Source organism: Gopherus flavomarginatus, chromosome 8 (genome assembly GCF_025201925.1).
Source record: "Gopherus flavomarginatus isolate rGopFla2 chromosome 8, rGopFla2.mat.asm, whole genome shotgun sequence".
NCBI classification, from domain to species: Eukaryota; Metazoa; Chordata; order Testudines; family Testudinidae; genus Gopherus; species Gopherus flavomarginatus.
In genome coordinates, this window is record NC_066624.1 from 38,844,894 (window position 1) to 38,872,598 (window position 27,705).

A 27,705-nucleotide genomic window follows, 5' to 3' on the forward strand; every position below is an offset into this window, starting at 1 on the left:
GGTGCAGCCAGAAGGAAAGTGGTAAAGTGGCTCCCATGTGGCTTTCCCTTTGTGCAGCCTAGGAAATGGTGCTTTGCTGTAACCTGGATTGCAGAGCCTGCTCATGCTGACTCATGAAACCTGCAGCTCTCAGTATTCCACATCCTAGACTCAGGCTTAGCTACAGTAGCTATTGCTCTAACTATGGGCTGCAGGCCAGGGAGAGAGACATCATCCTGCCCACTTTTGGTCTTCAGTGGGTAGATTAGCTGCTTAGATCTCTGCATAGGGGTAACAGCCCTTCAGCCACAGATGGGGGCCTCCTCCCTAGCCTTCTCTTTTTTCTCCCCCTCCTCTCTGGGGGACTGTACAGCTTTAAGGAAACGTCTGGCAGATGCAGACGCAGAACATCTGGGCAGCGTTAGCTGAGTCTCGAATGATGCAGGAACAAACCACGCACTTTGGGAAAGTTAAAGCACAAGTTTCCTGAACAGGCTGAGAGAAGGCAAGGAGAGGGAGCAGCGCTGAGACAGGTAAGATCTGCTTTAACCAGCCATTTGACTTCTATCCACAAGGGAAAGGGATCTGGGGAGCGTGGATACAGAAAGCTTGTGAACTAAGCTACACCACCTAGCAGGCTTCCCCTGGAGCAGAGGATAGACAGATGTTCCTGCATGCTGTCCTGTGTGACAAGCGTCCCTCCAGGCACCTTTCTCCAGCAGAGGCAGGGGAAGTATCCCACCAGTTGGTTGCAAGACTTTCACTAATATAGCAGGTAAAGACTTAGGGGGTACTGAACTGTTGCCAGTGACAGGACAGGCTCCTCTATAGAGAAGGCCCCAGAGGGGCTCAGGTACTAAGGTGATGAGCATGGTGTAAAACCCTAGAGCGATATGAGCTAGAGCAGTAGTTCTCAAACTTTTGTACTGGTGACCCCTTTCACACAGCAAGCCTCTGAGTGTGATCCCCCTTATAAATTAAAAATACTTTTTTAATATATTTAACACCACTATAAATGCTGGAGGCAAAGGGGGATTTGGGGTGGAGGTTGACAGCTCATGACCCCCCATGTAGTAACCTCGCAAACCCCTGAGGGGTACCAACTCCCAGTTTGAGAACCCCTGAGCTAGAGGGAGGACTTGGAACAATAGAAATGTGGGAGTGGGGAGTGTCTTTAAATATACAGATCAGCATCACCAAGAAGGAGCTGGAATTTCTATCTTATTTTGTTTTTCTACTCAAATTCTGCTTGTCAATCTGCTCAGTCTGCCTGGCCACTTCTCTGTGTTTGTTAGAGGTTCCTCATCCAGCCAACCTGCAGTTCCTGAGTAAAGATCTCCTGGTAACCAATCAGTCTGTCTGTGTGTCTCTCCCCTGATCTCAGTCTTTCATTGTCTGCCCTCTTTCCCCTCTCTCTGTCTCGTACCCCAGGTCCCCCTCCCTCATGCATTTCCATTGCACTCATTCTGTTTCAGTAGCACTGACCTGAAGCCACAGGAAATAGAGAACGCATTTTTTTTTCCCATGCCTGTTCCAGTTGAGGTGTCTGTAAATAACGTTAGCCCCCCTGCCTTGGCCCTAACACCTGCCCTCACTCAGTGGATCTGCCTCCAGGCTCTGCACTGACTGAATCCTACAGGAGGAGAGTGAAACTTTAACTCAGACAGCAAACAAACCTGGAGAGTCAGTCACAAAGAAACTCTCCCCATGCTGGAGAGTCTGGAGCAAGCTACCCCCTTCTTGCTCTGGACAGATGTCTTACTAATCAGTACATTTAGCTGGCCTCTTCCCTTGAAGGTTTATCCTCTCTCCCATACCCTCCACTTTTCTATCTGTTCATATGGGGCCCAATCCCCCTTTGCCTTGTGCAGTCCTTTGCACTAGCACCAAGCAGATGTTAAACACTCACACTCTGCTCCAATAGTCTTTCTACTCACTGCAATGGTGCAAATGATCACACAAGGTGTAGGGCAATGGTGAATTGGGCCCTTTGATTCCAATAAATAACATCTGCATGTGCTCTAGATTTTGGTGAATTTCAGCTAGAAATGGGCCCAGATTAGAGTCACTTATCAGAACCTGGGGCCTGGTTTCAAACTACCCACTTTGGAGTTAGCAACGAGTTTTACTCCTTTCTAATTTCAGCATGAATTTCCTCCACATTAAAAAGCCCTTGATTCAGTGGAAAACAGTGTTGCCAACTGTCATGATTTTGGGGGGATTTCTGAAAGCTTGGGGAACCCAGTGAGAACCTTCCCTTTCATTTTTTTTAAAAAGGAAGTTTCTAGCCCTCCTGGTTGCAGAGAAAAGCTTGAAAACATGACTCCCCAGAGCCTTAAAAACCCTAGGAGGCACATAAAAAGAGCCCAGAATTTGTTATTTTTCAAAATCTTATGATTTTTAAGTGACTCATGCTTGCAAGGGATCTGAGTCGTTATTTTTGAATGCTTGGGGTGGACAATACTAGGGAAAAGTCTGGATCTGACCAGCATGGACCGGAGAGCAAAACTAGGGGAGAATACAAGCATGTGTAGGTCAATAACACACCAATGGCCAGGGATTGTTCTGTTTTAAACCCACTTCCCTTTATTCTAGGTACCAGTCTACACTGCTGCCTGCTGGGCTCTCCAGGCTGCAGCCTGCCTGCTAACGTCAGAGTGCACTACCAGGCAAGGTGCTGGCTCCCGTGGCCCGGGCCCACCCTGCATGCTAGAATGGCACAAGGAGAAGCACCACTCCTGCTGCTTTTCCTCACCAGGCTGGTGTCATCAACATGGTATGAAGGTCAGTATCCACCTAGCGCAGGAGAGTTAGTCAACAGCAGCTGGTGCTACAAGGGAGTGAGGAATCAACAAGGGCGAGTAGGACTCTCTCAGGGCACAGGAGAAGTTGCTCTTCTTTGTGGTGTCTAAGAGTAAATGAGTAGAGCAGAGGGAAGCAGGTGCACTTCATGGCTGGGAGTTTGGTGAAGGAGGAGGGGAAAGGGAGCATGGTGGGGAGCTCTGACTCTGCTGGAATAAAGGATTGAATTCAGCCTTGCAGCCAAATCCCAGGACCCCTTTTTCCTCTAGGCACTCTGGGAAAGGTGACCCAGCTTGGAACAAGTTCAAGGCCTACTGATGGAGGCCAGAGGAACCTTGGCAAGATGCTCTCTCTCTCTCTCTCTCTCTCCTTGTGGGGGTGTAAAGAGGAGTCAACTGACGCATCACTTAAAGTGGACGTGCCCTGAGGGAAGCAGTTTGCTGAGAGCCAGGGAGCAGGTTTGGGTTAGGGGGACCAGGAAGGAGCTAGATAACAAAAGACAAACCTATACCCTGGAAGTTGACATGACTGCTCAGAGGGCCCTGGCATCTCTCTGCTGGGGGTGGGGGAAGGAAGAGACAGACCCAGCGCTGGGGTTAGGAGCACATCCAGAGAGGAGTAAACAACCAACTTCCCCCATCCCAGCCACAGTGACAAGAACTAAATTTTTCCACATGCCCTCAGCTCCTTCGGGAGCCTTTGGCAGGCAATTGTTTGTCTGGAACAGCTGCACAGACCAAAACCCAAGCCTCTTCCCATCCTTGGCTAACCTGTCCACTTACAACCCCTCAGCTTGTTTGCTGTAGAAACCAAACTCTCTCCTCCAGCATCACAGCCACAAACCATTGCCAGGTTAGCATGGGAGGGGCTCTCAGGAGGCCCAGAGCCCTGCTCCCCAACACTATAAAGGCCTCTGCAACCCCCTGGAGGGCTTTGACCCCCCCACATGCATTAATTTGGTCTCAGTTCCCACCCCGGCTCATCCTTGAACCAATAGATCCTCCTTGCTTTGTTGTCTCAGGCTCTGCTCTCTGCCTGATTCATACTGAGCCATGAAATCACTCAAAAATTACAGACTGGGGATGAAAAATCACGTTTCCATGTATGCATCGCTGTCTCCTGGAGGGGGTGGCTCTGTGGCCTCAGCATCAGGTTTATAATAACGAGACCCCCTCAATCATACATTCAAATCCCAGCAGGGCTGAGTCAGCCCATCCTTCCTATGAGGTAGATGCATTGAGTTCTTTGCGCTTTGTTGTGTGAGAGCCTTAAAAACTGAGGAGCTGGCTGCTTAGAGTGGATGTCAAAGATCTCACAGCACTTTGCTGCAGAGTAGGGGATTTGCCTCAATGTTCTAGCCACGGTCTTCCCCTCCGGAGGCTCCTTGCATGCTGGGTGGGTGCCCAGAGGTGGCTGCATTTCAGTGGCACTGCATGTATGAAGTGTGTGAAGGGCTCTGGGGTGAAAGGCTCTGTAGAAATGAGTGGGTCAGAGGAACAGGGCAGTTTAATTGGGGATCAGGAAGGGGTAGGGGAAGTTGTATTATTATGGTTCATAAAGCTTCCCCCAACGTGGAGGCTCTTCAGAGGGGCTGGTGGATGGAGTGTACTCAGGTGACAACCCCTCTCCTTTCATCCTCAACCCATCAGCACTGCAGCAAGAGAGGGAGAGAAAAAGAGAAGGCAAGTCTCTGGACTGAGTGTGAGTCAGAGCAGGGGCGGCTCTAGGGATTTTACCGCCCCAAGCACGGCAGGCATGCTGCCTCTGGCAGTTTGCCTGCGGAGGGTCCGCTGGTCTTGCAGCTTCAGCGGACCTCCTTCAGCAAGCCGCCGGAGGCAGCCTGCCTGCCGCCCTCGCAGAGCCGGCAGACTGCCCCCCGCGGCTTGCCGCCTCAAGCACGCATTTGGCGTGCTGGGGCCTGCAGCTGCCCCTGGGTCAGAGGAGGGTATGAGCAGGTCTCAGTGAGACTTACTGTGCTCCCCTAGAGCCTGTAGTGCTCCGATCCTGGAGGCCAGAGTAACGTGCTCTCCCTGGTCACTCTGAGCTGAGGTTTCCTTTCCCCACTCCTTCCTCACAGAAGCCTGCAGGCTGAGCTTGTAGAGAAACATCTGGGATTCTGCTTAGCACAGACATTTGGTTTCAAGACTAATACAGAAACAATTCACGGGGCACCGGCACTTTAAAAAAAAAAAAAAAAAGGAGCAAAATTGAGCATGCTCACATGCAGTCACTGGAATGGAGAGGGAAAGAAAGTCTGGAATGAGAGGAAATTCAGCTAAAAGGTGAGCTCACAGCTCGAGAATGCCACTCTTCCACCCATGTCATTCCTTGGGGCTCAAATGCATCCACTGCTGGCCATGGCTAAGAGGGAAGTTCGAGCTCCATGTTCATTCAGCTCTGGACGTCTGCGTGTGTCCTGGTCCTGGCATGGTGAGGGTTCCCTTTGCTGAGTCGCACAGGAGTGGGGGCCCAATCCTGTTCTTCCCACCACTCGCTCCATCACGCCGTTGCGGGGGTGTGAGAGGGGAGTGATGGGATGCCACTTCCTGGAATTTTGTTCATGAAAGGACTGAGTTGTCCCTTGTCCAGCTGTGCTCCGGTCCGACACCCACTTCCTGTAATTAATGAGCCTGGCACACCAGGCTGTTTAGTCTGCTGGACAGTGCCAGCCACACAAACCATGTCACTGCCAGAGCTGAGGTTTCTGCATAAATGTTCTCCCTTCTCAGCGCTTGGCTGGAGCCCTGTCTGTGGAGGAGCTGAGACAGGGACAGAGTGAGAGAATCAAGTGTCAGTGAGAGAGGAGCACAACCCTCAAACTGCTCCAGCAGCCAATCCATGCAGGACTCTAGGCCTGCTGCTGGTGCAGCCCTTTATCCATGCACAGTGGGTATAATAGGGGAGCACTGTCATCAGATAGCACCCACTGCTGCCCACCCCTCAGACCTAATTCCCCCTGGCCCTGCACCTCAGGCAGCCATTCACACCAGTGCAGAGTGGGTGTGAAGTGCTACCAGCTCTGAATGGCAATGTTTTACCCCCCTGGCTGTAGCAATGCAGGCCTTCCCCCTGCTTCTCTCAGTCTAGTGTCTGCATCAGCACACCATTCCCTCCCGGGTACCAAGGAGCCTGAGAGGAAACAGGCATTCCAGGTTGCCAGGGGGATGGAGACATTATCTTAACAAGGGCTGAAAATGCTGAGGGGGAAGCCAGAGTCCGTAGATGGTTCCCCCTGAGGGAGGCCCCACGCTGGGAGGCGTTGCTGTAGGAAGCAGATGTTGCCCAGGGAGCAAGTCTCTTTCCAGGAGTTCTGGAGAGGGATAATTCCCTAGAGCCCAGTGCCAGCGCAGCTCCTATCACCATTTCTCTGCAGACCCCCAGCACCTCCTACGCTCAGGGCCAGCTTTAGGAAGTGCGGGGCCCAATTCAAACAGTTTTGACGGGGTCCCAGCAGGGATGACTTAAAAAAAAACACATGTAAAAAAACACATGGGGCTTGTACTCACCGGACGGTGCTCCAAGCCTTTGGCAGCATTTCGGCGGTGGGTCCTTCACTTGCTCCAGATCTTCAGCGGCACTGAAGGACCCGCCGCCAAAGACCCAGAGCAAGCGAAGGACCCGCCATCGAAGTGCCGCCGAAGACCCAGAGCGAGGGAAGGACCTGCAGAAGTGCTGCTGAATACCTGAAGCACCGCCAGGTGAGTAAAAATTAAAAAGGCGCCTCTAGCCAAGGAAGGGATTCTCACTGGGCGCGGGGCCCTCTTGGGCGCAGGGCCCAATTCGGGGGAATTGGTGGAATAGGCCTATGTAATAACCTAGTCTGTTTTGGCCTATTTGACACTTTTTGGCCTTAACAGTTAGTCCTGCCTGCCTGATGCGCTCAAAGACCTTTTCCAGGTGTAGTAGGTGTTCGGGCCAGGAGTCTGAAAAAATGGCCACATCATCGAGGTAGGCAACTGCAAATTCTCCCAGTCCAGCTAGTAGACCATCTACCAGCCTCTGGAAGGTGGCGGGTGCATTTCGAAGGCCGAAAGGAAGGACATTGAATTCATACACCCCCGCATGGGTGACGAACGCTGACCTCTCCTTGGCAGGTTCATCTAGCGGTACTTGCCAGTACCCCTTGGTTAAGTCTATTGTAGAGATGAACTGGGCACGTCCCAACTTTTCCAATAGCTCATCGGTGCGTGGCATTGGATAGTTGTCCGGACGAGTTACCGCATTTAGCTTACGGTAGTCCACGCAAAAGCGTATTTCCCCATCTGGTTTGGGTACCAGAACCACTGGAGATGCCCATGCACTGGTAGATGAGCGGATTATACCCATCTGTAGCATGTTTTGGATCTCCCGTTCTATAGCAGCTTGGGCATGAGGAGACACTCGGTAGGGTGGGGTTCTGATTGGGTGAGCATTACCTGTATCAATGGAGTGGTATGCCCGTTCAGTCCGTCCTGGGGTGGCTGAGAACAATGGGGCGAAGCTAGTGCACAGCTCCTTGATTTGTTGCCGCTGCAGACATTCCAGGGTGGTTGAGAGGTTGACCTCTTCCACGCCACCGTCTTTTTTCCCGTCGTAGTAGACACCGTCAGGCCACTCAGCATCCTCTCCCTGGACTGTAAACTGACAAACCTGTAAGTCTCTGGAATAGAAAGGCTTGAGAGAATTAACATGGTACACTTTAGGCTTTAGTGAGGAATTGGGAAATGCTATGAGGTAGTTTACAGCTCCCAGGCGCTCTTGGACCGTGAATGGCCCTTCCCATGATGCTTCCATCTTATGGGCCTGTTGCGCCTTCAAGACCATAACCTGGTCTCCTACCTTGAAGGACCGATCTCTGGCATGTCTGTCATACCAGGCCTTTTGCTCTTCTTGAGCATCCTTTAGGTTCTCTCTAGCAAGGGCTAAAGAGTGTCGGAGGGTGCTTTGTAGGTTGCTTACAAAGTCCAGAATGTTAGTTCCTGGAGAAGGCGTAAACCCCTCCCATTGCTGCTTCACCAACTGTAATGGCCCCTTAACCTCGTGACCATACACAAGTTCAAATGGTGAAAACCCTAAACTGGGATGTGGTACAGCCCTGTAGGCAAACAGCAACTGCTGCAACACTAGGTCCCAATTATTGGAGAATTCGTTGATGAATTTTCGTATCATGGCCCCCAAAGTTCCATTGAACCTTTCAACCAGGCCATTGGTTTGATGGTGGTACGGGGTGGCAACCAAGTGATTCACCCCATGAGTTTCCCACAGTTTTTCCATGGTCCCTGCCAGGAAATTAGACCCTGAATCTGTAAGGATGTCAGAGGGCCAACCTACCCTGGCAAAGATGTCTGTTAGGGCCAGGCACACAGTGTTAGCCCTGGTGTTGCCTAGAGCGACTGCTTCTGGCCATCGGGTAGCAAAGTCCACTAAAGTCAGTACGTACTGCTTTCCTCTGGGCGTCTTTTTTGGGAAAGGACCCAGAATATCCACAGCTACTCGCTGAAATGGGACCTCAATTATGGGGAGTGGCTGGAGAGGGGCCTTGACCTGGTCTTGAGGCTTTCCCACCCTTTGGCATACCTCACAAGACCGGACATACTTGGCAACATCCTTGCCCATCCCCTCCCAGTGGAAGGACTTCCCCAACCGGTCCTTGGTTCTGTTCACCCCAGCATGGCCACTGGGATGATCATGGGCTAAGCTTAAGAGCTTCTCCCGGTACTTAGTTGGAACCACCAACTGTTTTTGCGGCTGCCATTCTTCCCGGTGTCCACCAGAAAGAATTTCCTTGTATAAAAGTCCTTGGTCTATAACAAACCGGGATCGATTAGAAGAGCTGAGAGGCGGTGGGGTGCTCCGGGCCACCGCCCAAGCTTTCTGAAGGCTGTCATCTGCTTCCTGCTCAGCCTGGAACTGTTCCCTTGAGGCTGGGGTCACCAGTTCTTCCTCAGACTGTGGACTTGGGCTTGGTCCCTCTGGAAGCGATGTAGGTGATGGGGTTGTTTCCGTTGCTGGTGTACCGCTCTCCGCTGGTGCACCTGAGGGTATTTCAGGCTCTGGCTGAGCCTTTTGGGTATGGCTGTCTTGTGCTTCTGCCAGTTTTGGCTCGCTGGCGCCCTCTGGCGTTGAGTTTGAAGATGTAGTTGCACTTGCTGGTGCTGGTTGCTGTTCCAGTTCCGGGCCTGGGACTGGAGATGCTGTGGCTGTTTCAGTGGTAGGCATGGAATCCGGGTCCACTACCTCTGTCTGGGTCTCTGGTAACACAGACGGGGCCTCTGTGGACGGTTCAGGAACAGAAATGGGTCTGGAAGCTTGCCTGGTTTGGCTACGTGTAACCATTCCCACTCTCTTGGCCCGCCTCACCTGGTTGGCCAAGTCTTCCCCCAGTAGCATGGGGATAGGATAATTGTCATAGACTGCAAAAGTCCACATTCCTGACCAGCCTTTGTACTGGACAGGCAGTTGAGCTGTAGGCAAGTCTACAGCTTGTGACATGAAGGGGTAAATTGTAACTTTGGCCTTTGGGTTGATGAATTTGGGGTCAACGAAGGATTGGTGGATAGCTGACACTTGTGCCCCCGTGTCTCTCCACGCAGTAACCTTCTTTCCGCCCACTCTCAAATTTTCCCTTCGCTCCAAGGGTATTTGAGAGGCATCCGGGCCTGGGGATCTTTGGTGTGATGGTGGTGTAATGAATTGCACTCGCATGGTGTTCTTGGGACACTTGGCCTTGATATGTCCCAGTTCATTACACTTAAAGCATCTTCCATCTGATGGGTCACTGGGCCGAGGTGAGTTACTGGAGACTGGTGAGGTTGAAGGGTAGGGTATCTGTGGCTTTACTTGGGTGGTATGTGGGGTCTTTGGCTGTCCTCGGTTGTAGGGTTTATGGTCTGTGTGCCCCCTGGGGTAATCGTTCCCCTTGACAGTAGCTTTCTTGCTTTCTGCCAGTTCCATCCATTTGGCTCCAATCTCCCCCGCCTCAGCGATATTCTTGGGGTTTCCATCTTGTATGTACCGCGTGATGTCTTCAGGAACACCATCCAAGAACTGCTCCATTTGTATGAGGAGGTTCAGTTCTTCCAAGGTTTGAATGTTGTTTCCTGTTAGCCAGGCCTCATAGTTTTTTGCAATGCAGTAGGCGTGTTTGGGAAATGACTCCTCTGGTTTCCACTTTTGGGTTCTGAAGCGCCGACGGGCATGATCTGGGGTTATCCCCATCCTGTATCTGGCCTTGGTTAGGAAAAGTTTATAGTCATTCATTTGGTGCTTAGGCATTTCAGCTGCCACCTCTGCTAAAGGTCCACTGAGCTGTGACCTCAATTCTACCATGTACTGGTCTTCGGGAATGCTGTACCCAAGACAGGCTCTTTCAAAATTTTCCAAGAAGGCCTCGGTGTCATCACCTGCCTTGTAGGTGGGAAATTTCCTGTGCTGTGGAGCAATATTTGGCGCCGGGTTGTTAGGGTTGGCTGGCACAGGCAGCCCAGCTTTTGCCAACTCCAGTTCATGTTTTCTCTGTTTTTCCTTCTCTTCATTCTCTTTTTGTTGTTTTTCCATTTCTCGGTGGTGGTTTTCCATTTCTCGGCGGTGGGCCACCTCTTCTTCTTCTAGTTTTCTTTTGTGTGCTGCCTCCTTGGCTGCCTCTTTGGCTGCCTGTTCTCTTTGGTAGGCTGCCTGTTCTCTTTGGTAGGCTGCCTCTTTGATCTGTTCTTCTCTTTCTTTCATCTCCATCTCTTTTTGTTTTATTTCCAGTTGCTGTTTGTGTTTTTCCATCTCTCGCCTGTGTTCAGCTTCTTTGATTTGTTCTTCGGCGTCAATTTTTGCCTTAGAAGTCATGGTTCCTGTTTTCTTGTGTTGGGGTGCCCTCCGGTGTTTATCTTCTGAACTGCAGGTTCTGTTGCCTCCTGAAGTCTGCCTAGCAACAGTGCTTTTTTCCTTTTCTCTTTCTAGCTAATGTTCAATGAAGGGAAACCAGAAAAACCACTTTATTTGCATGCCTATAAGTGCTGGTACTTGACTCCTAATGGGAGGGCTATTGTGTGACAAAAGACTGTTAATAGTCCTTAACGACTTCTGCTTAACATGCAAGCCACAAACTGCCAGAGAGAGCAGAAAAAAAAATTTCTCTCTGGTTCCCTTTTAAAACCAAACTGTTTCTCTCTGCTAAAAAGCCCTTAGCAGAGAAACGAAAAATATAATATTTCTACTGGCTTCTGGATTCTGTCTATATCCCACCGCTGCCACCATGTAATAACCTAGTCCCAGATTTGGACCTTAGCGTCCAAAATATGGGGGTTAGCATGAAAACCTCCAAGCTTAGTTACCAGCTTGGACCTGGTACCTGCTGCCACCACCCAAAAAATTAGAGTGTTTTGGGGCACTCTGGTCCCCCTGAAAAACCTTTCCTGGGGACCCCAAGACCCAAATCCCTTGAGTCTCACAACAAAGGGAAATAATCCTTTTTCCCTTCCCCCCTCCAGGTGCTCCTGGAGAGATACACAGACACAAGTTCTGTGAATCCAGACAGAGTGAATCTCCCTCTCTGTTCCCAATCCTGGAAACAAAAAGTACTTTCCTATTCCCCCAGAGGGAATGCAAAGTCAGGCTGTCACGGAGTGTGGGGGAGTCCAGTCCTGCACCCCTCTTCCTGGGACCCACAGTGACTCTCAGCCAGCCAGTAAAACAGAAGGTTTATTGGACAACAGGAACACAGGTTACAGCAGAGCTTGCAGGCACAGTCAGGACCCCTCCACCGAGTCCTTCTGGGCTTTCAGGGTGCTTGGATCCTAGCTAGGATACCCTGAATTCCGCCCACACAGCCCCAAGCCCCAAACTCTAACTGCTTCCCTCCTGCCACTCCCTTCCTTTGTCCCCTTCCCGGGCAAAGGTGTTGACCTTTCCCCTCCCTTACCTAGCTCAGGTTACAGGCTCTGGCATCGTCCATCTCCTAAAGTCCTCCCCTGCTCTCCCACTCCCCACACAGACAGTCCCTACTGCATCACATCTCTCCCCCCTTCGAGACTGAACTGAGCGGGGTCACTCTGCCCAGTGACCTGGGGAAGTTCAGGGTCCCCTCTCCGGGGCAACGCATCCGCTGTCAGGTTGGCACTTCCCTTCACATGGACCACGTCCATGTCATAGTCCTGCAGGAGCAGGCTCCACCTCAGGAGCTTGGCGTTGGCTCCTTTCATCTGGTGCAGCCAGGTCAGGGGAGAGTGGTCGGTGTACACGGTGAAGTGTCGCCCAAAGAGATATGGCTCTAGCTTCTTAAGGGCCCACACCATGGCCAGGCATTCCTTCTCGATGGCCGCGTAGCTTTGTTCCCGGGGTAGCAGCTTCTTACTCAGGTACACGATAGGGTGTCTCTCCCCCTTTTCATCCTCCTGCATTAACACCGCCCCCAGTCCCGTGTCTGAGGCATCGGTGAACACCATAAAGGGCTTGTCAAAATCTGGGTTTGCCAGAACTGGGTCGCTAACCAGAGCCTCCTTCAGCGCCCGGAAAGCCTCCTGGCACTGCTCAGTCCAGATCACCTTGTCTGGCTTCCCCTTTTTGCACAGTTCAGTGATGGGGCCGGCTATGGCACTGAAGTGGGGCACGAACCTTCGATAGTACCCCGCCATCCCAATAAAGGCCTGGACCTGCTTTTTGGTTTGGGGAGCAGGCCAGTCTCTGATCACCTCCACCTTGGCTGGTTCCGGCTTCAGGCAGCCGCTCCCCACCCGATGGCCCAGGTAAGATACTTCAGCCATCCCCACCTTGCACTTCTCAGCCTTTACTGTTAACCCAGCCTTCCGGAGTCGGTCCAGGACTTGTTTAACCTGGGACACGTGGTCCTCCCAGGTCTGGCTGAAGACGCAGATGTCGTCAATATACGCCACGGCAAAACTCTCCATCCCCCTCAGTAGCTGATCCACCAGGCGCTGGAAGGTGGCCGGCGCTCCCTTGAGGCCGAAGGGCAGGGTCAAAACTCATAGAGCCCCAGAGGGGTGATAAAGGCCGATTTCAGCCTGGCATCTGCGTCCAGCGGCACTTGCCAGTAGCCTTTGGTAAGATCCATAGTGGTGAGGTACCGTGCACCTCCCAGCTTGTCTAGGAGCTCGTCAGGCCTGGGCATAGGGTAGGCATCAGATACGGTGATGGCATTGAGCTTTCGATAGTCCACACAGAACCGGATTGACCCATCCTTCTTGGGAACCAGCACTACTGGCGAGGCCCAAGGGCTGGAAGACGGCTGGATCACCCCCAAAGCCAGCATGTCCCTGACCTCTCTTTCAAGATCCTGGGCAGTTTTACCAGTGACCCGAAAAGGGGAGCATCTTATAGGGGGGTGTGACCCCGTCTCCACCCGGTGGACAGTCAAATTAGTGCGTCCAGGCTGGTTGGAAAACAGCTGTCGGTACAGATGCAGCACCCCTCTGATCTCAGCGTGCTGGCCCGGGGTCAGTTGCTCAGAGAGGGGAATCGCCTCCAGGGGGGAACCAGCTTTTGTCCCAGGGAATAGATCCACTAAGGGGTCATCTCCCTGCCCCTCCCAATGTCCACACACGGCCAACACCACATTCCCCCTGTCATAGTATGGTTTCATCATGTTCACATGGTACACCCGACGGTGATGTGCCCGGTTTGACAGCTCCACCACATAGTTTACCTCATTCAGTTGCTTGATAACCTTGAAGGGCCCTTCCCAGGCGGCCTGGAGTTTGTTTCTCCTCACGGGGATAAGAACCATCACCTGATCCCCGGTGGCGAAGGCACGGGCTCGTGCTGTGCGGTCATACCAGACCTTCTGCCTCCTCTGGGCTCGGGCCAGATTCTCCCTGGCCAGGCCCATGAGCTCGGCCAGTCTTTCCCGGAAGGTCAGGACATACTCCACCACTGACTCTCCCTCGGGAGAGGCCTTCCCCTCCCATTCGTCCCTCATCAGGTCTAGGGGCCCCCTCACCCGCCTTCCATACAACAGTTCGAAAGGTGAAAACCCGGTAGATTCCTGGGGTACCTCCCTGTATGCAAACAGCAGGTGAGGTAAGTACTTGTCCCAATCTTGCGGATGCTGGTTCATAAATGTTTTTAGCATCATCTTCAGCGTCCCGTTGAACCTTTCTACCAGCCCGTTGGACTGGGGGTGATACGCTGAGGCCCAGTTGTGCTGGACCCCACATTTCTGCCATAAGGACCGGAGCAGGGCCGACATGAAGTTGGACCCCTGGTCCGTTAAGACCTCCTTGGGGAACCCCACCCGGCTGAAAATTGTCAGCAGCGCATCTGCCACTGTGTCTGCTTCGATAGAGGACAAGGCCACCGCCTCGGGGTAGCGAGTGGCAAAATCCACCACCACCAGGATGTATTTCTTCCCTGACCGGGTCATCTTGCTGAGAGGTCCCACTATGTCCATGGCCACCTTCTGGAAAGGTTCTTCTATGATGGGTAAAGGCCTCAAAGCCGCTTTCCCCTTGTCCCGGGCCTTCCCCACCCTCTGGCAGGGGTCACAGGATTGGCAGTACTGTCGGACATGGGTAAAGACCCCAGGCCAGTAAAAGTTCTGTAGCAGCCTCTGCCTGGTGCGCCGGATTCCCTGGTGCCCTGCGAGAGGGATGTCATGGGCCAGGTACAACAGCTTGTGACGGAACTTCTGGGGAACCACCAGCTGCCTCCTGATCCCCCATGACTCTACTTCCCCTGGGGGAGCCCATTCTCGGTACAGGAACCCCTTCTCCCACAGGAACCTCTCCTTGCAACCTCTCCTCATGGTCTGTACCGCACTAAGGTCAGCCCGGTCCCTGTGCTTCCGCAAGGAGGGATCTTTCTGCAACTCGGCCTGGAACTCAGCAGCTGGGACAGGAATGGGGACCGGCTCTCTCTTGCTGGCTGGGTCTGAGGCCGCAGCCTCTCTGCACCGTGCCCCTGGGCGTTCCCCGCTCCCTGAGTTAGGGTCCTGCACCTCAGGTCGAGTACCTTCCCCGTTTTCGGGGTGCAGTGCCATTTGCCGACTCTGACTACGAGTCACGACCAGGGCACTCTGGGTGTTACTAGGCCAGTCCTCAAGGTCCCCTCCCATTAACACGTCAGTGGGCAAATATTGGTGTACCCCCACATCTTTGGGGCCCTCCTTGGCCCCCCATTTCAGGTGTACCCTTGCCACGGGTACCTTGAATGGGGTCCCGCCCACGCCCATCAGGGTCAGGTAGGTGTCGGGCACCATCCGATCTGAGGCCACCACCTCGGGCCGGGCCAGCGTCACCTCTGCGCCCGTGTCCCAGTACCCAGTGACCTTCCTCCCATCCACTTCCAGGGAAACAATGCACTCTTTCCGGAGGGGCAGCCCCGCGCCCACCCGGTAAACCAAAAACCCGGAACCGGGAGCATCCATAGGTGGTATGTTGCCAACCCCCCTTTCCTGGGAATGTAGCCCCTCCTCCGATTGGGTTTTTACCCAGTCCACCCTCTGCGGGTTGGGTCTGCTTGGTCTGTCCCTGAGCTTGGGGCACTGGGCCCGTATGTGACCTCGTTGGCCACAGCGATAGCAGCCCATATCTCGTGGGTCCCCTTGAGTGGGTCGGAGGGACCTGCCGCTGGATGTTCCCCTTTTGGGGGGGTTCTCCATAGGCCCCCTTTGGGAGGTCCCATGTTGACTCTCTCTCTGCGTTGAGGCAGGCCTGCTCCTTCGAGACTCCTCCCTGCCATCCCCTGCCCGACTGTCCACAAATTGGTCGGCCAGCTGGCCTGCATGCTGCGGGTTCTCCGGCTTCTGGTCCATCAACCACAGCCTCAGGTCGGACGGGCACTGCTCGTACAGGTGCTCCAGTATGAATAGGTCAAGCAGGTCCTCTTTAGTTTGGGCCCCAGCTGTCCATTTGCGGGCATACCCCTGCGCCCGGTTGACCAGTTGTAGGTATGTGACCTCACGGGTTTTACGCTGGCTCCGGAACTTTTTCCGGTACATCTCAGGAGTCAGCCCAAACTCGCGGAGCAGGGCCTGTTTGAACAGTTCATAGTCCCCTGCCTCCGCCCCTTTCAGTCGGCTGTACACCTCCACGGCTGTGGAGTCCAGTAAGGGGGTGAGAACTGCAATCCTGTCTGCAGGGTCAACCCTGTGCAGCTCGCAGGCATTCTCAAAGGCCGTCAGGAAGGTATCTATGTCCTCCCCCTCCTTACGCCGGGGCAGCAAGTGCTTATCAAAGCTCTTTGTAGGCTTGGGTCCCCCCTCACTCACAGCAGCTGGAGCCTCACTGCTCCTCAGCCGGGCCAGGTCCAGCTCATGTTTACGCTGTTTCTCCTTCTCCTCCCACTCACGCTGGCGCTGGTTCTCCTCATGTTTACGCTGGTTCTCCTCATGTTTACGCTGGTTCTCCTCATGTTCACGCTGTTTCGCCTTCTCCTCCAGCTCTCGCCTCTTTAACTCGAGCTCCTCCCGTCTCAGCTCCCTTTCATATTCCAGCCGCATCCGCTCCACGGATGCCGAGCGTTGCCGGGAGGATCCCCTGCTGGGGGGTGGGCTTCGCCGGGCAGATCCCCTGCTGGCCGGGGGTGTAACGGTGCCCTCGGTATACACTGGGCTCCTCCCCGCCCTTCCTCTACGCCTAGGAAGGGGGGGTCTCGGGGAGCCCTCGTCCGCCGGCTGACCACTCCCAGCGGGGACAGACACTGGTGCCTGCGCTGCATCTGCTCGGCTGCTTCCCTCAGAGACAGGGCTCCGTTCATTCATGCGGTCTCCCTGCTCCAGCTGTGCAATCAGCTGGTCCTTGCTGAGCCTCCCTGGGTGCAGCCCCCTCTGCTTGCACAGCTCCACCAGGTCACACTTGCGCCGCTTGGCATACATCTTCCTGCTGACCACTCACAGGCCGGGGTGCTCGCCGCTCCCCACGGTTTCCAGGGGGACCCCTAGTGCACCAGCCCTTCTTGAGGTCACCACCTCTCTACCAGGGTCGAGCTGCAGACTCCTCCGCCCCTGGGACTGCTCGCTGCAATCCCCCGGGGGACCCTGTTACTGCAAAGTCCTTCTCACTGGGCACACACTCCCAGGGGTTAACCACCCCTTCGTTTTACTGCTCCCCAGTCACTTACTGCAGGAAGCGCCGTCCACGGGGTGCAGTATATCCCACCGCTGCCACCAGTTGTCACGGAGTGTGGGGGAGTCCAGTCCTGCACCCCTCTTCCTGGGACCCACAGTGACTCTCAGCCAGCCAGTAAAACAGAAGGTTTATTGGACAACAGGAACACAGGTTACAGCAGAGCTTGCAGGCACAGTCAGGACCCCTCCACCGAGTCCTTCTGGGCTTTCAGGGTGCTTGGATCCTAGCTAGGATACCCTGAATTCCGCCCACACAGCCCCAAGCCCCAAACTCTAACTGCTTCCCTCCTGCCACTCCCTTCCTTTGTCCCCTTCCCGGGCAAAGGTGTTGACCTTTCCCCTCCCTTACCTAGCTCAGGTTACAGGCTCTGGCATCGTCCATCTCCTAAAGTCCTCCCCTGCTCTCCCACTCCCCACACAGACAGTCCCTACTGCATCACACAGGCTAGCAATCCAACACACAAATCTCCCCTTGATTTCTTCCTCCCACCAATTCCCTGGTGAGTACAGACTCAATTTCCCTGAAATAAAGAAAAACTCCAACAGGTCTTAAAAGAAAGCTTTATATAAAAAGAAAGAAAAATAAGTACAAATGTTCTCTCTGTATTAAGATGATACAACACAGGGTTAATTGCTTAAAAGAATATTGAATAAACAGCCTTATTCCAAAAGAATACAAATCAAAGCACTCCAGCACTTATTCATGCAAATACCAAAGAAAAGAAACCATAGAACTTACTATTTGATCTCTTTGTCCTTACACTTAGAAACAGAAGACTAGAAAGTAGAACTACTTCTCCAAAGCTCAGAGCAAGCAGGCAGACAGAAAACAAAGACCTTAGACACTCAATTCCCTCCACCCAAAGTTGAAAAAATCCGGTTTCCTGATTGGTCCTCTGGTCAGGTGCTTCAGGTGAAAGAGACATTAACCCTTAGCTATCTGTTTATGACAGCCTAAAGCCGGCCCTGCCTACACTACTCTCAGGGAGAATCGGGTGGGATGCAGAAGCAAGACACTCAGGTTGAGACCGCTCCTCACCATTCTTTCTTCCCACTAGGTTCTGGCTACGACAATACTGAGAGGTACAACAATGAAGTGTACGTGGAAGAGGCTCCCCAAGCTCCTGCCCTGGATTATCGAGGTAACAGTTGCACACTGACCTTCCACCAGGCCAGGGGAAGTCATCCCAAGCCTTCCTCATGGCTCCCCAGATGCCCATAGAAGGGTGCCCCTGACCGGGACTGATGCTGGGCTGCCCCTCATCTGGGCGACATGCTGCCCCAAGACCCTGGAAATGAAGCACAGAGTTTGCCCAGCTAGACTAGCCCATCTGAACATTTAGCAGTGACATCTCCCCTCCTTTCTCTCTCTCTCTCCTTAGTTCCCCAGTGGTGCTATTCATTAAACCTCCACCACGGAGAGGCAACCTGCTACTCCCCCAGGGGAGGGAATTACCGCAGCAGCCTGGGGACACGCTGCGAACTCTCATGCGATCGAGGTTTCCGGCTAATAGGGCGGAGGTCAGTGCAGTGCTTGCCGAGCAGGCGCTGGTCTGGCACCGCCTACTGCAGACGTAAGTCCTGTATGGGAAAGGAGTGTGCATGAACGTTCCAGTGTGCGTGAGCATGCAGTACTGATGGTGACTAGTGCTGGGTTACACGACAGAGGCAATGGGGAGGGACTATTTGGTGTCTGTGTTGGGTGCAGCACTTCATGTCCATTAGGACCTGATCTCCGTTCACTGCCTGCTCTAGTCTCTTGCTTGTTTGCTGCCCACCCCCAGGCTCTGGTTTTGCATCAGTTGCAATCGCCTTTCTTTTTACATCAAAGGAAGAGCCTGCTGAAGAGAGACATGAAGCATCTGTACAGGGGGCAGGGTGAGGAAGGACTCTTTAAAATTGCATTGGTCAAAACCAAACCCTGGAAGGCCTAAAGGAGTCCTGATCTGAGCTGTCCCTAACAGGAAATGGCAGTGACAATGTCGCTGACTCTCACGATTTTATCACAAGTCTCCTGATATTTGATGTTTGTCTTAAAGCCGCAGCTCCGGGACTCGTGTGATTAGGAGAGACTCTCAGCTTTCATTAAAAACATAGGGTCCCATCCCTCCTGGTTGGGGGACAAAAGCGGCAGAATGTGACCCAGGCACATCCTTAGAGCTCAGGAACCAGTAGACAAAGACTCCAACAGTTATTATTCTTTTAAAAGTTCTCATGATTTCTAAGTCAGACTCATTTCTGAATGCTTGGAATGACGATACTACATTGGAGACTGATAGATGGCACCTGGCACCCAGAAAGGCACTGAGCAACACCCTGGACCACACACTGAGAACTACTGCAGTGCGCAGCTTGTAAAGCACTTTGGACTCTGTAGAAGAGTGCCTTACTGGCCAGTACACCCCATCCTGGCTGGGTACAGCCTAGCATGCCCTCCTTTGGCACTTCTGTGGTGCTCGGCTTCTTTTCGTGCTTAGCTTCTCCCAGGTCCCGTTCTGGGTAACAGAGAATCCCACCAAACAGTAGTCCAGTGACCTTACAGCAGGCCTTCCGCCCCGACTCTGGGTTTGATGGTCTTTCCACCCCTTACCTCAGGGGCTTTCACCCCACCTTCTTTGGTGGCCTGTAGGAGAACATAGACCTTGCCTCTACTCTGGGTTCCAGCCCAGGGATTTTGTAGCTGGCAGCTAAGCTCTGCTTCCTCAGCATCCTTGTTGCCTCCCTGGAACTTCCTACCTTGGCTTGGTTCTGGACCCTTTCTCCAACCCCTTCCCAGGCTCTGGAGAGTTCTTTCTCCCTGGAGCCCCAGCTCCCACCTGCCTCTCCCTAGGCTTTCTGTGTCCATGTCTCTTTCCACCAGAAACCTGACCCAAGGTCCTACCTCCTTAGGCCTGTGATGGTTCTCAGGGTGCCCAGGACCGGGAGTCACCTTATTACTCCTGTTGCCTGCATAGGGAGGAAAATGTGCTTGTGCTTAACTAGGTGCCAGCTCCCTGTTACCACCAGCCTATCAGCCTTCCAAGCACTCTCCTCCAGGCTATGCCAGCCCTTACTTTGCCTAGAAGGTTAACAATAGGTGTACCCCAGTCCTTGAGTCCCTTTGAAGTATTTTCCTGTAGCGTTCAGCCCCTCTTCCACCAAACGCTCACAGAAATACCAGGTCTTCTGACCAAGGGGAACAGCACACACACCAGCTTGAATGATTCAGCTCCGGATCAGCTACTTGAGCAATACCACAGCTATATTGACCGTGCAAACAATGATAAATTTACCGTCACAGTTTCGAGAGCCAAGAGATAGTGAGTGAGGATAGCGGAAACAAAAGGGTTATATATAAAACAAAATCTTAACTTGATTTCTAGAGACTAAACTTAACTTAAACTTTAGACAGAAGATTAGTGTATCATCTCACCCTGAATGTTCTTCTCAGCCTTTCAGCCAACTTGGGTTTGGATCCAGTTTTCACAAATGTCATCATGCCGCCTGTTACTTCCTAGGTGCAGAATCAAGGGGTGTCTTCCTTGTCTTCTCCTTATATCCCCAGAGTTCATTGTCTGTGCCAGAACCAGGATAATCCCCATGGCTTGTTCTCCCATGTACTGCCTTCCAGTTGATTTCTCTCTCTCTCACGCACACACACCCCTTGACTTTGTATGTAAATAGGGCTTCCACTGTGTTGGCTGACTGTGTTTAATTTACATGTCTAGCAGAAAGGCTTTTTGCCAACTCTGCCTTGATACAGACTTGGAGAATGTATTTTCAGCCTATATAAGATATTTCACAACAACTTTAATGACCATCATGACCCTGACTATCATTTAAGACCTGACCTGTTATTCTTTGGTGAACCAGAAGGTACATACCAGAAGCAGGAGATTCCTATACCCCTCTTGCTAGCTCGGATGGAGGGATTCCTGGGTTCTTTTGTCCAGGAGCACTCTAGGAGCTTGCTCCTCTCCCGTGCCTTCCTACAGTCTCTCCTAACCCTAGGCTAGGCTTCCCTCTGCAGACAGCACCCCAAGACCCATTCTTTCCATGTTCTCCTGCCTAGGTTCCTTTCTTTCTTTATCACCCAATGCCTCTCAGCTGGGCCAGGTGCATCTGGAGCACTAATTGCTCTCTGGCTCCAATTAACTCTTTCTTTGCCAGTGTGGGGATAGACATGCCATTACAGGCTCTTTCAGGATCACCCTACTGAAGTCCTACAACCATCAGGAATGTCTGAGTGCCTGGATGGAAGGCCCTTCATTTCCATGTCCTGCTCCCCTTCCTACAGCTTTCCACTGGGTTTATTGCCCCACATTAGCAAAGCTGCATGAGGGCTGGAATGGAAAAAAGACTCAGGAGCCCTTAAACCAAGCCACCCTATGGCCCAGAGCAGCTGAGCTCAAGGCCATCCTTGCTGGTTCTGTGTCATTCCAAACCCTCCCCAACCCCAGTGCTGCAGTCTCGAAGCATGTGCTGCCCCCCAGAGGGATTTCTGCACACCTGTCTGCTGAGCAGATCTGCTTGTTCTGTTGCAGAGGTCCGGTGTCATGTACTGCCGGCAGTGATGAGTGGCTCCTACCAGTGTTCAGCCGGGGCGCTGCTTGACTCTCACTGTGATTACTCTTGCCTCCCCGGGTACCACCTGGAGGGTGACCGCAGCCGGATGTGCATGGAGAACGAGCGGTGGAGCGGCAGCGAGCCAATCTGTGTAGGTAAATTCTCACCCTGCTATCCTTCCTGCCAGCTTGGCTCATCCTGCACATATGCCCTAGAGACTAGGATTGCTTAGAGTGTCTCCTCAATTCCTGTTCTGTGGGGATATTAGTGTTTGATCCCTGGTCCCCTCACTCCTGGGAGATTACAAACCCCAGCTAATCCTGAATACCTTCCACTGGGGACTGCTGTACCAAAGTTACTTCCCATGGTTTACCCGGTTTACCTCCCCCAGGGGCATTGTATTCCCCTTGATTTGAGGTGACTGCTTGGCTCGTGGAAGGAACGACTCATATTCCTATGCTTTATCCTAGTTCCCTCACACTGGGCTTGGCATCTCAGTGGGTTATTCTGGGTCTCTGCCCCAGGGGGCATTGCTGTCTGCATGGCTCACCCCCTGGCTAGCTTTCCTAGGGAGGGAACTATTGCATGTCTCTGTGCTTTCTCCTAGTTCCTTGCCCCCGTGGGTTTTACTGCCTCCTCCCAGGGTTTATTGCTGAATGTCACCCACCTTGTACTGTGGCCCTGCCCCACGTGGTTCCCCTGGAGTTTCTCTCTGCTTTGCTCGGGCAGATATTGAGCCCCCCAAGATCCGATGCCCAGAGACACGAGAGAGGATGGCAGAGCCAGAGAAGCTGACAGCTACTGTGTACTGGGACCCACCCCACGTGAAGGACTCTGCTGATGGCATCATCAAGCGGTGAGTGCTGAGGGCTGCAGGACCCCCATCCCAAACAGGGTCTGGTGGCTTTGTTGCCCTGAAGCTGCTTCATAGGGATCAAAACAAAGGCCCAGCTGGGAGAAATGCACCGCACACTGAAGCAACTCTGTGTCTTTTGAGTCCAGAGTGACACTGCGGGGCCCAGAACCTGGGTCTGAGTTTCCAGAGGGGGAGCATGTTATCCGTTATATCGCCTATGACCAGGCCTACAACCGAGCCAGCTGCAAATTCATCGTCCGAGTCCAAGGTAAGGGACGGGTCACCTGCTGCACCTGGGACCCCAGCTCCCTCACTCCTTGGCTGGAGGAGACAATTCTTCCCATGTGTGGGCTCAGGAGCCATGCTCACACCAAGGATGTGTGGGAACAAGTTTGGTTCCTGCATATTGTCCCCTATGCAATCAGTGTCACCTGCAGGTCCTGTGCTCCTGCCACCACCAGAACCCTACTAAGCCCAAGCCACTCCAGGCCACCTGGCACTTTCTCCCACTCTCCCTGTCTCATGACCTCTGGCCATACCAGGATACATGGTGCCACCTCCTCATTCCTGGCCCAAATCCCTCTAGGGCCTCCTGGCACCTTGGCTAGCCCACTCTACACTCCTCCAGCACTGCAGCCTGTGCTAGATCAAGGCGTCCCTTATCCTTGACGTCCGCTCTCACTTTTGCAGTGAGACGCTGCCCTGTTCTGAAGCCGCCACAGCATGGCTACCTCAGCTGCACCTCTGAGGGCAATAACTACGGTGCCACATGCGAGTATTTATGTGACGGGGGCTATGAACGCCAAGGGAGCCCCTCCCGCGTCTGCCAGTCCAGCCGCCACTGGTCAGGATCCCAGCCCGTTTGTGCGCGTAAGTGTTACGGGGAGAGTTGCTGGTAGGGTTGCGTGCAGGCTAAGGCGATAGCCTGGAAATGACTGAACTGCCTTCACCAGGACACCTGCACAGGGCTTTATGAATCAGGCAGCTCCCCCTCAGGCTGAACTGGGTCTGTTCTGTCTCTAGCTCCCAGGAGCTCATCAAATCAAGGGCCTGATATTCATCGGTGAACATAGGGCTTTCCTGGCAGCATCCACACTATCTGAGCATCCCCCAGGCAGCCTCCTGGTGAGGGACATCCCTCTCCATCCAGATGTGGAGCCTCCTCCCTTCTATGGTGGAAAATCACCTATGGTTGAAACAAGGAATGGCAGTGCCAAGGCTTGGGAGCCATTGGCGGACAGGGATAGAATCCCACAATGGTCCTCTTGGGTCTCTAGCCCAACCTGTCTCAGCTACTGCTGAGCACGTGACTCCGAGCCTCACTCTTGGCCTGATCCACAGAGGGAATGAGTCTGTGTTTACCTGGAGCTCAAGCTGTAGCTGCTTGTAGCTCTGAAGGTGTTCAGCCAAGATGGCAGCTGTGACCTGTGCCTCCCCCATTTGGGCAGTGGCAGGTTGAGCAGCTTGCCTCAGTCTGAGCAAACTCCCCGAGCCCTGTCCCAGCCTGCCCCGTGCTTGCTGACAAACCTGAGATGGGATCTTCCAAATGGCCCTCTTCTGTGGTTGCTCTAATGTGCTACTCAGGAACGTGGAGAGGATGCCCCCTAGGCCATTATTCTCTCTGTGCATCACCTCTTTAGAAAACAACTGCACAGAAACCCTCAGTGCAGCATGTGCTGCCTATAGGGGCTGGTTGGATGTTCAGATGAATTGGATAAGGGAAAGAAAGGAATACAGTGCAGCTGTCTTTAGCAGCCCCCACACCTCCTCCATCAGAGTTAGATTTGCCCAGCAGCCCCTCACCTTGAGTTCACTCTTATTTTCTTTCTCTTTGTTAATACCACCCAGCCTTGTCCCTGGGCTCACTTTGGTACTGCTTGTCGGGGCCTGGCTGGTGGCAGAGCTGGGCATAATGCTATTCTTACTGGCCTTGTCTCAGATACACACATGGGTCTGAACCAAACCCCCACCCCAACCCCCTCGCCCTTTGAGGAAGTTGGAATCCAGATCCAGACTTGGCAGTTGACCCCTCTCAGCACCATGTGCCAAACCAATCCCTGGATCTGACCACCACCTGCATCCAGGGCAGGTTGGATCCAGATCTGAGTCTTGTGGCGTAGGCCCAGGTCAGGTGCACGGGAATCCCAGTACCTGCGCTGCCCAGAGAAAATCCCCCTCTCCTCTTCGTAAGTGCTATTTAAAACCCAGGAGACCCATGGCCATGGTCAGGAACTGAACCCTGAGCCTGCTGCCCTCCCTAGACTGGGCTAGGCAAAGGCTCCCCTGCACCACTCCCTTCATCTTGAGCATATCAAGGTTTAGAAAGCCCAAGATTTATTGCTTCTTTCATCCCAGGGCAAATCAGGGATGAAGCCACTTGAGTTGCCCCAGCATAAGCCTGAGGAAAGAGGAAAAGACTCAAAGCCATCCTGTTTTCAGCTATTCATTAAAACGGTCACAAACATCATCCTTGGGGACTAACCACGGGGTATAACCTATCTCCTGCTGGCCACTCCTAGAGCAGTAATGCAACATAGCCAGCCAGGCTGGCCACCGTGAAGTCCCTGACCACATTCAACACTGAGATGGAGGTCTGGTCTGCTGAGGCACTGGGTTCCTCCTTGAGCTGCATGGCATGGCCCTGGGGCATTCTCTCTCTCTCAGGCTGATGAGATGCAAGCCATTGGCTCCTGGCCACTCTCGACTGGGTGAGACGCAGACTCCCTGGTTTATGTGACAGTGGGGTGCAGCTCCCCTGCCATATTTGCTGCCTTGTGCTGGAGAAGCTGGTGAAATGGTTCCTGCTGATAGAGAACAGAGAGCCCCAATCCAGGCAAGACACATCAGCTTGCTGGGGGAAGGCAGCTGACTTCTCGGGTAGGCTACACGAGGATCCTGCAGACAGAGCAGGGGTCAGAAGTCCCAACCAGCCACCTCCCTGTTTGTGCTCATGAGCTCACTTTCCCCTCTTAGCCATGCAGATCAACGTGGACGTGAACTCGGCTGCTGGCCTCCTGGATCAGTTCTATGAGAAACGCCGGCTCCTGATAGTCTCGGCTCCTGACCCCTCCACTCGCTACTACAAGATGCAGATCGCCATGCTGCAGGTGAGCCACTCCCCTGTGCCTCCTCCAGCCCCAATCCCACCCAACAGCATCTGACTGGCTCTTCTCCTGTCTGCAGCAAGCCACCTGTGGGCTGGACCTGCGGCACGTCACCATCCTCGAGCTGGTGGGGCAGCCCCCCCACGAGGTGGGCCGCATCCGTGAACACCAGCTCCGGGCTGACATCATCGAGGAGCTCAGGTATCAGGGGTGGAGTACAGCCACAATAGCTTACAGCAAGTGGGATCATGACCCCCAGGTCAACATATGGGTGCAATACACTGCCAGGGTGGATGGCTGTCTCCGTCGTCGTGGAGCAGCTCCTAGCAACCATAAGAGCCTGTTCCTTAGAGATCCTGTAGCTACTGCTTTAGCTCATGTAGTGCTTTTGGGGCTGTCCCCCCCAGCTGCACGTCCCAGCAGTGATGGTGGTGGAGTGCAGCTACAGCGTCATTAGAGACACCTGCTTGCAGGAAAGGCACCCATCCTCCTGAGTGCTGGCAGCCTGAATCCTGTCACAAGTGCAAATGACAGATCCTATTGCCTGTGTAGCCAGGAGAGTGAATTCCACCCCTGCCTATGTCAGACACTGAGTCATCCCCACAGAGCAGCAGGGTGGTATCTTAGCCCTAAGTTATCCTGCACAGGCCTGTGGAAAAGCCAGAGGGTCCCACAAAATCCAGCAGTCAGTAACCCAGCTCTCAGGCATTGGAGTGCTGGCAGTGGCAGGCTGGTGCTGTGACGTACGCATGTCAATGCTATCAGTCTCTGCGGGCATAGCAGGCTCTCATCTACCCCCTCATTCCTTCCACAGACAATTCCTGCATGTCACTCGCTCCACTTTTAATATGGTGCTGATCGACAAGCAGGGCGTGGACCGCGAGCGCTACATCGAGCCTGTCACCCCCGAGGAGCTCTTCACCTTCATTGACACCTACTTGCTGAGCAGCCAGGAGGTCACCCAGCGAGCACAAAGCAAGGACATGTGTGAATGAGTGACTCTGCATGGGTGGGGGCTGATCCCTGCAGTCCAGGTGCCAGTGCTCCCACCCCTTCACATTCAGAACCCCACAACCTCAGGACAGAGAATTTCCTTTCCGCATCATCTTGGGTCAGCTGTGAGGGAGGAAATGGTGTCAAAGGTCACAGACTTTTCAGTGGAGGTGGGAGCTAGCTGGGCCAAGCCAATGTTACAGCAGCCTTTTACTACACCAGGCCAGCAGTGAGGTTAGGAGAAAAGAGGAGTTTAGGGACATTCTCTCTTCCCCTCCCCCCACCCCAAATCAGCCTCTGCCCTGGCCCAAACCATCACTATCAGACCAGCAGGGGGAGGCTGCCAGTCAGGAAGGAGGGGTCCAAGCTCAGGTTGGAATAGCAGGGGCTGCTGCATCTCAGGAGCAGAACATCAATGGGTAAACTTAGGTCACTCCCCTTATTTCATTCCCCTCTCTTGTAAGAAACAAGCATGCTCTAACAGTAGTAGGGTTCTCAGCCATGCAGCAGGCCCTGCCTGCATCCCAGGCTAGGTTTGCCTTGCAGTGCTAGCACAGCATGCCCTGCCCATGCCACACTAGCCCCTTAGCAGAGGACATGTGGCTCCAGCAATAGCACTGTACCCCAGCACCCCATACAGATAGAATCATAGAATATCAGGGTTGGAAGGGACCTCAGGAGGTCATCTAGTCCAACCTCTTGCTCAAAGCAGGACCAATCCCCACCAAGCATGTTTGTGTAGCCACCAGAGGTGGAGCTGTGATGCTCTGGCAAGGGATGACAGCAGCTGACGGTGGGGCTGCCCAGAGCAGTCTATGAATCCCTGCTGCATAAGGCTTGTTCTCAAGAGCTGGAAGAGGGTTAGGCTGGCTGCAGCCCACCACCACCAAGAGCCTGACAATTCTCCAGGGAAGATGGCTTCTCTGAATCCCAGAGCAGGAACAGAAGATGTTTGAATGACACCCTCAACTACAAAGACTGGGCTTTGTTTAGACCCAAGCAGGCACGAGGTAAGAGTTGGAGAGTAGAAAGAAAGCCATATAGGGAACAGGCCACCTGGCTCAGATAGGGACTGAAGCTGGTGAAGGCTATGCCTTTCCTCAGGCACCAGGATCTGGCCACCCAGGAGGTTTCTTTCCTATTTTAAAAAGGGTGGGGAAGTGCTTGGTTCATTAAGAGCAAAACCACCCCAGAGCCCCCAGCTTCCCTGCACACTAGGGCCTGGCCAACTGTCTTAGGGCTACAGCCCATTCTCCTGCCTCATTACAGGACTTCATTAACACTTACCTACTGAAGAAAGGCCAGTAGTATAGGGGACAGGTTTGTAACTCTAGTGTCTCTTGCCCCCATCCATCATTCCCCTTCTCCAAGGAACA

General features: G+C 53.3%; 1 protein-coding gene across 1 annotated transcript; it reads left to right on the forward strand.

Moving 5' to 3' along the window:
- On the forward strand, positions 1 to 26,763 carry SRPX2 (sushi repeat containing protein X-linked 2). Its single transcript, XM_050965074.1, has 11 exons — positions 1 to 512; positions 2,575 to 2,763; positions 17,890 to 17,973; positions 18,214 to 18,405; positions 21,355 to 21,531; positions 22,106 to 22,232; positions 22,379 to 22,500; positions 22,923 to 23,102; positions 25,206 to 25,339; positions 25,416 to 25,537; positions 26,151 to 26,763. The coding sequence occupies exons 2-11, from the start codon at positions 2,694 to 2,696 to the stop codon at positions 26,329 to 26,331; spliced, it is 1,389 nt and encodes a 462-aa protein (XP_050821031.1). The 5' UTR covers positions 1 to 512; positions 2,575 to 2,693; the 3' UTR covers positions 26,332 to 26,763.
- The last annotated feature ends 942 nt before the right edge of the window (positions 26,764 to 27,705 follow it).

Bases quoted from the DNA above. Each gene is read 5' to 3' on its own strand.
- SRPX2 (XM_050965074.1), top strand. From the start codon at position 2,694: ATGGCACAAGGAGAAGCACCACTCCTGCTGCTTTTCCTCACCAGGCTG. The intron at 17,974-18,213 runs GTAACAGTTGCA...CTCTCTCCTTAG, and splicing joins TCCTGCCCTGGATTATCGAG to TTCCCCAGTGGTGCTATTCA. The intron at 21,532-22,105 runs GTAAATTCTCAC...TTGCTCGGGCAG, and splicing joins CAGCGAGCCAATCTGTGTAG to ATATTGAGCCCCCCAAGATC.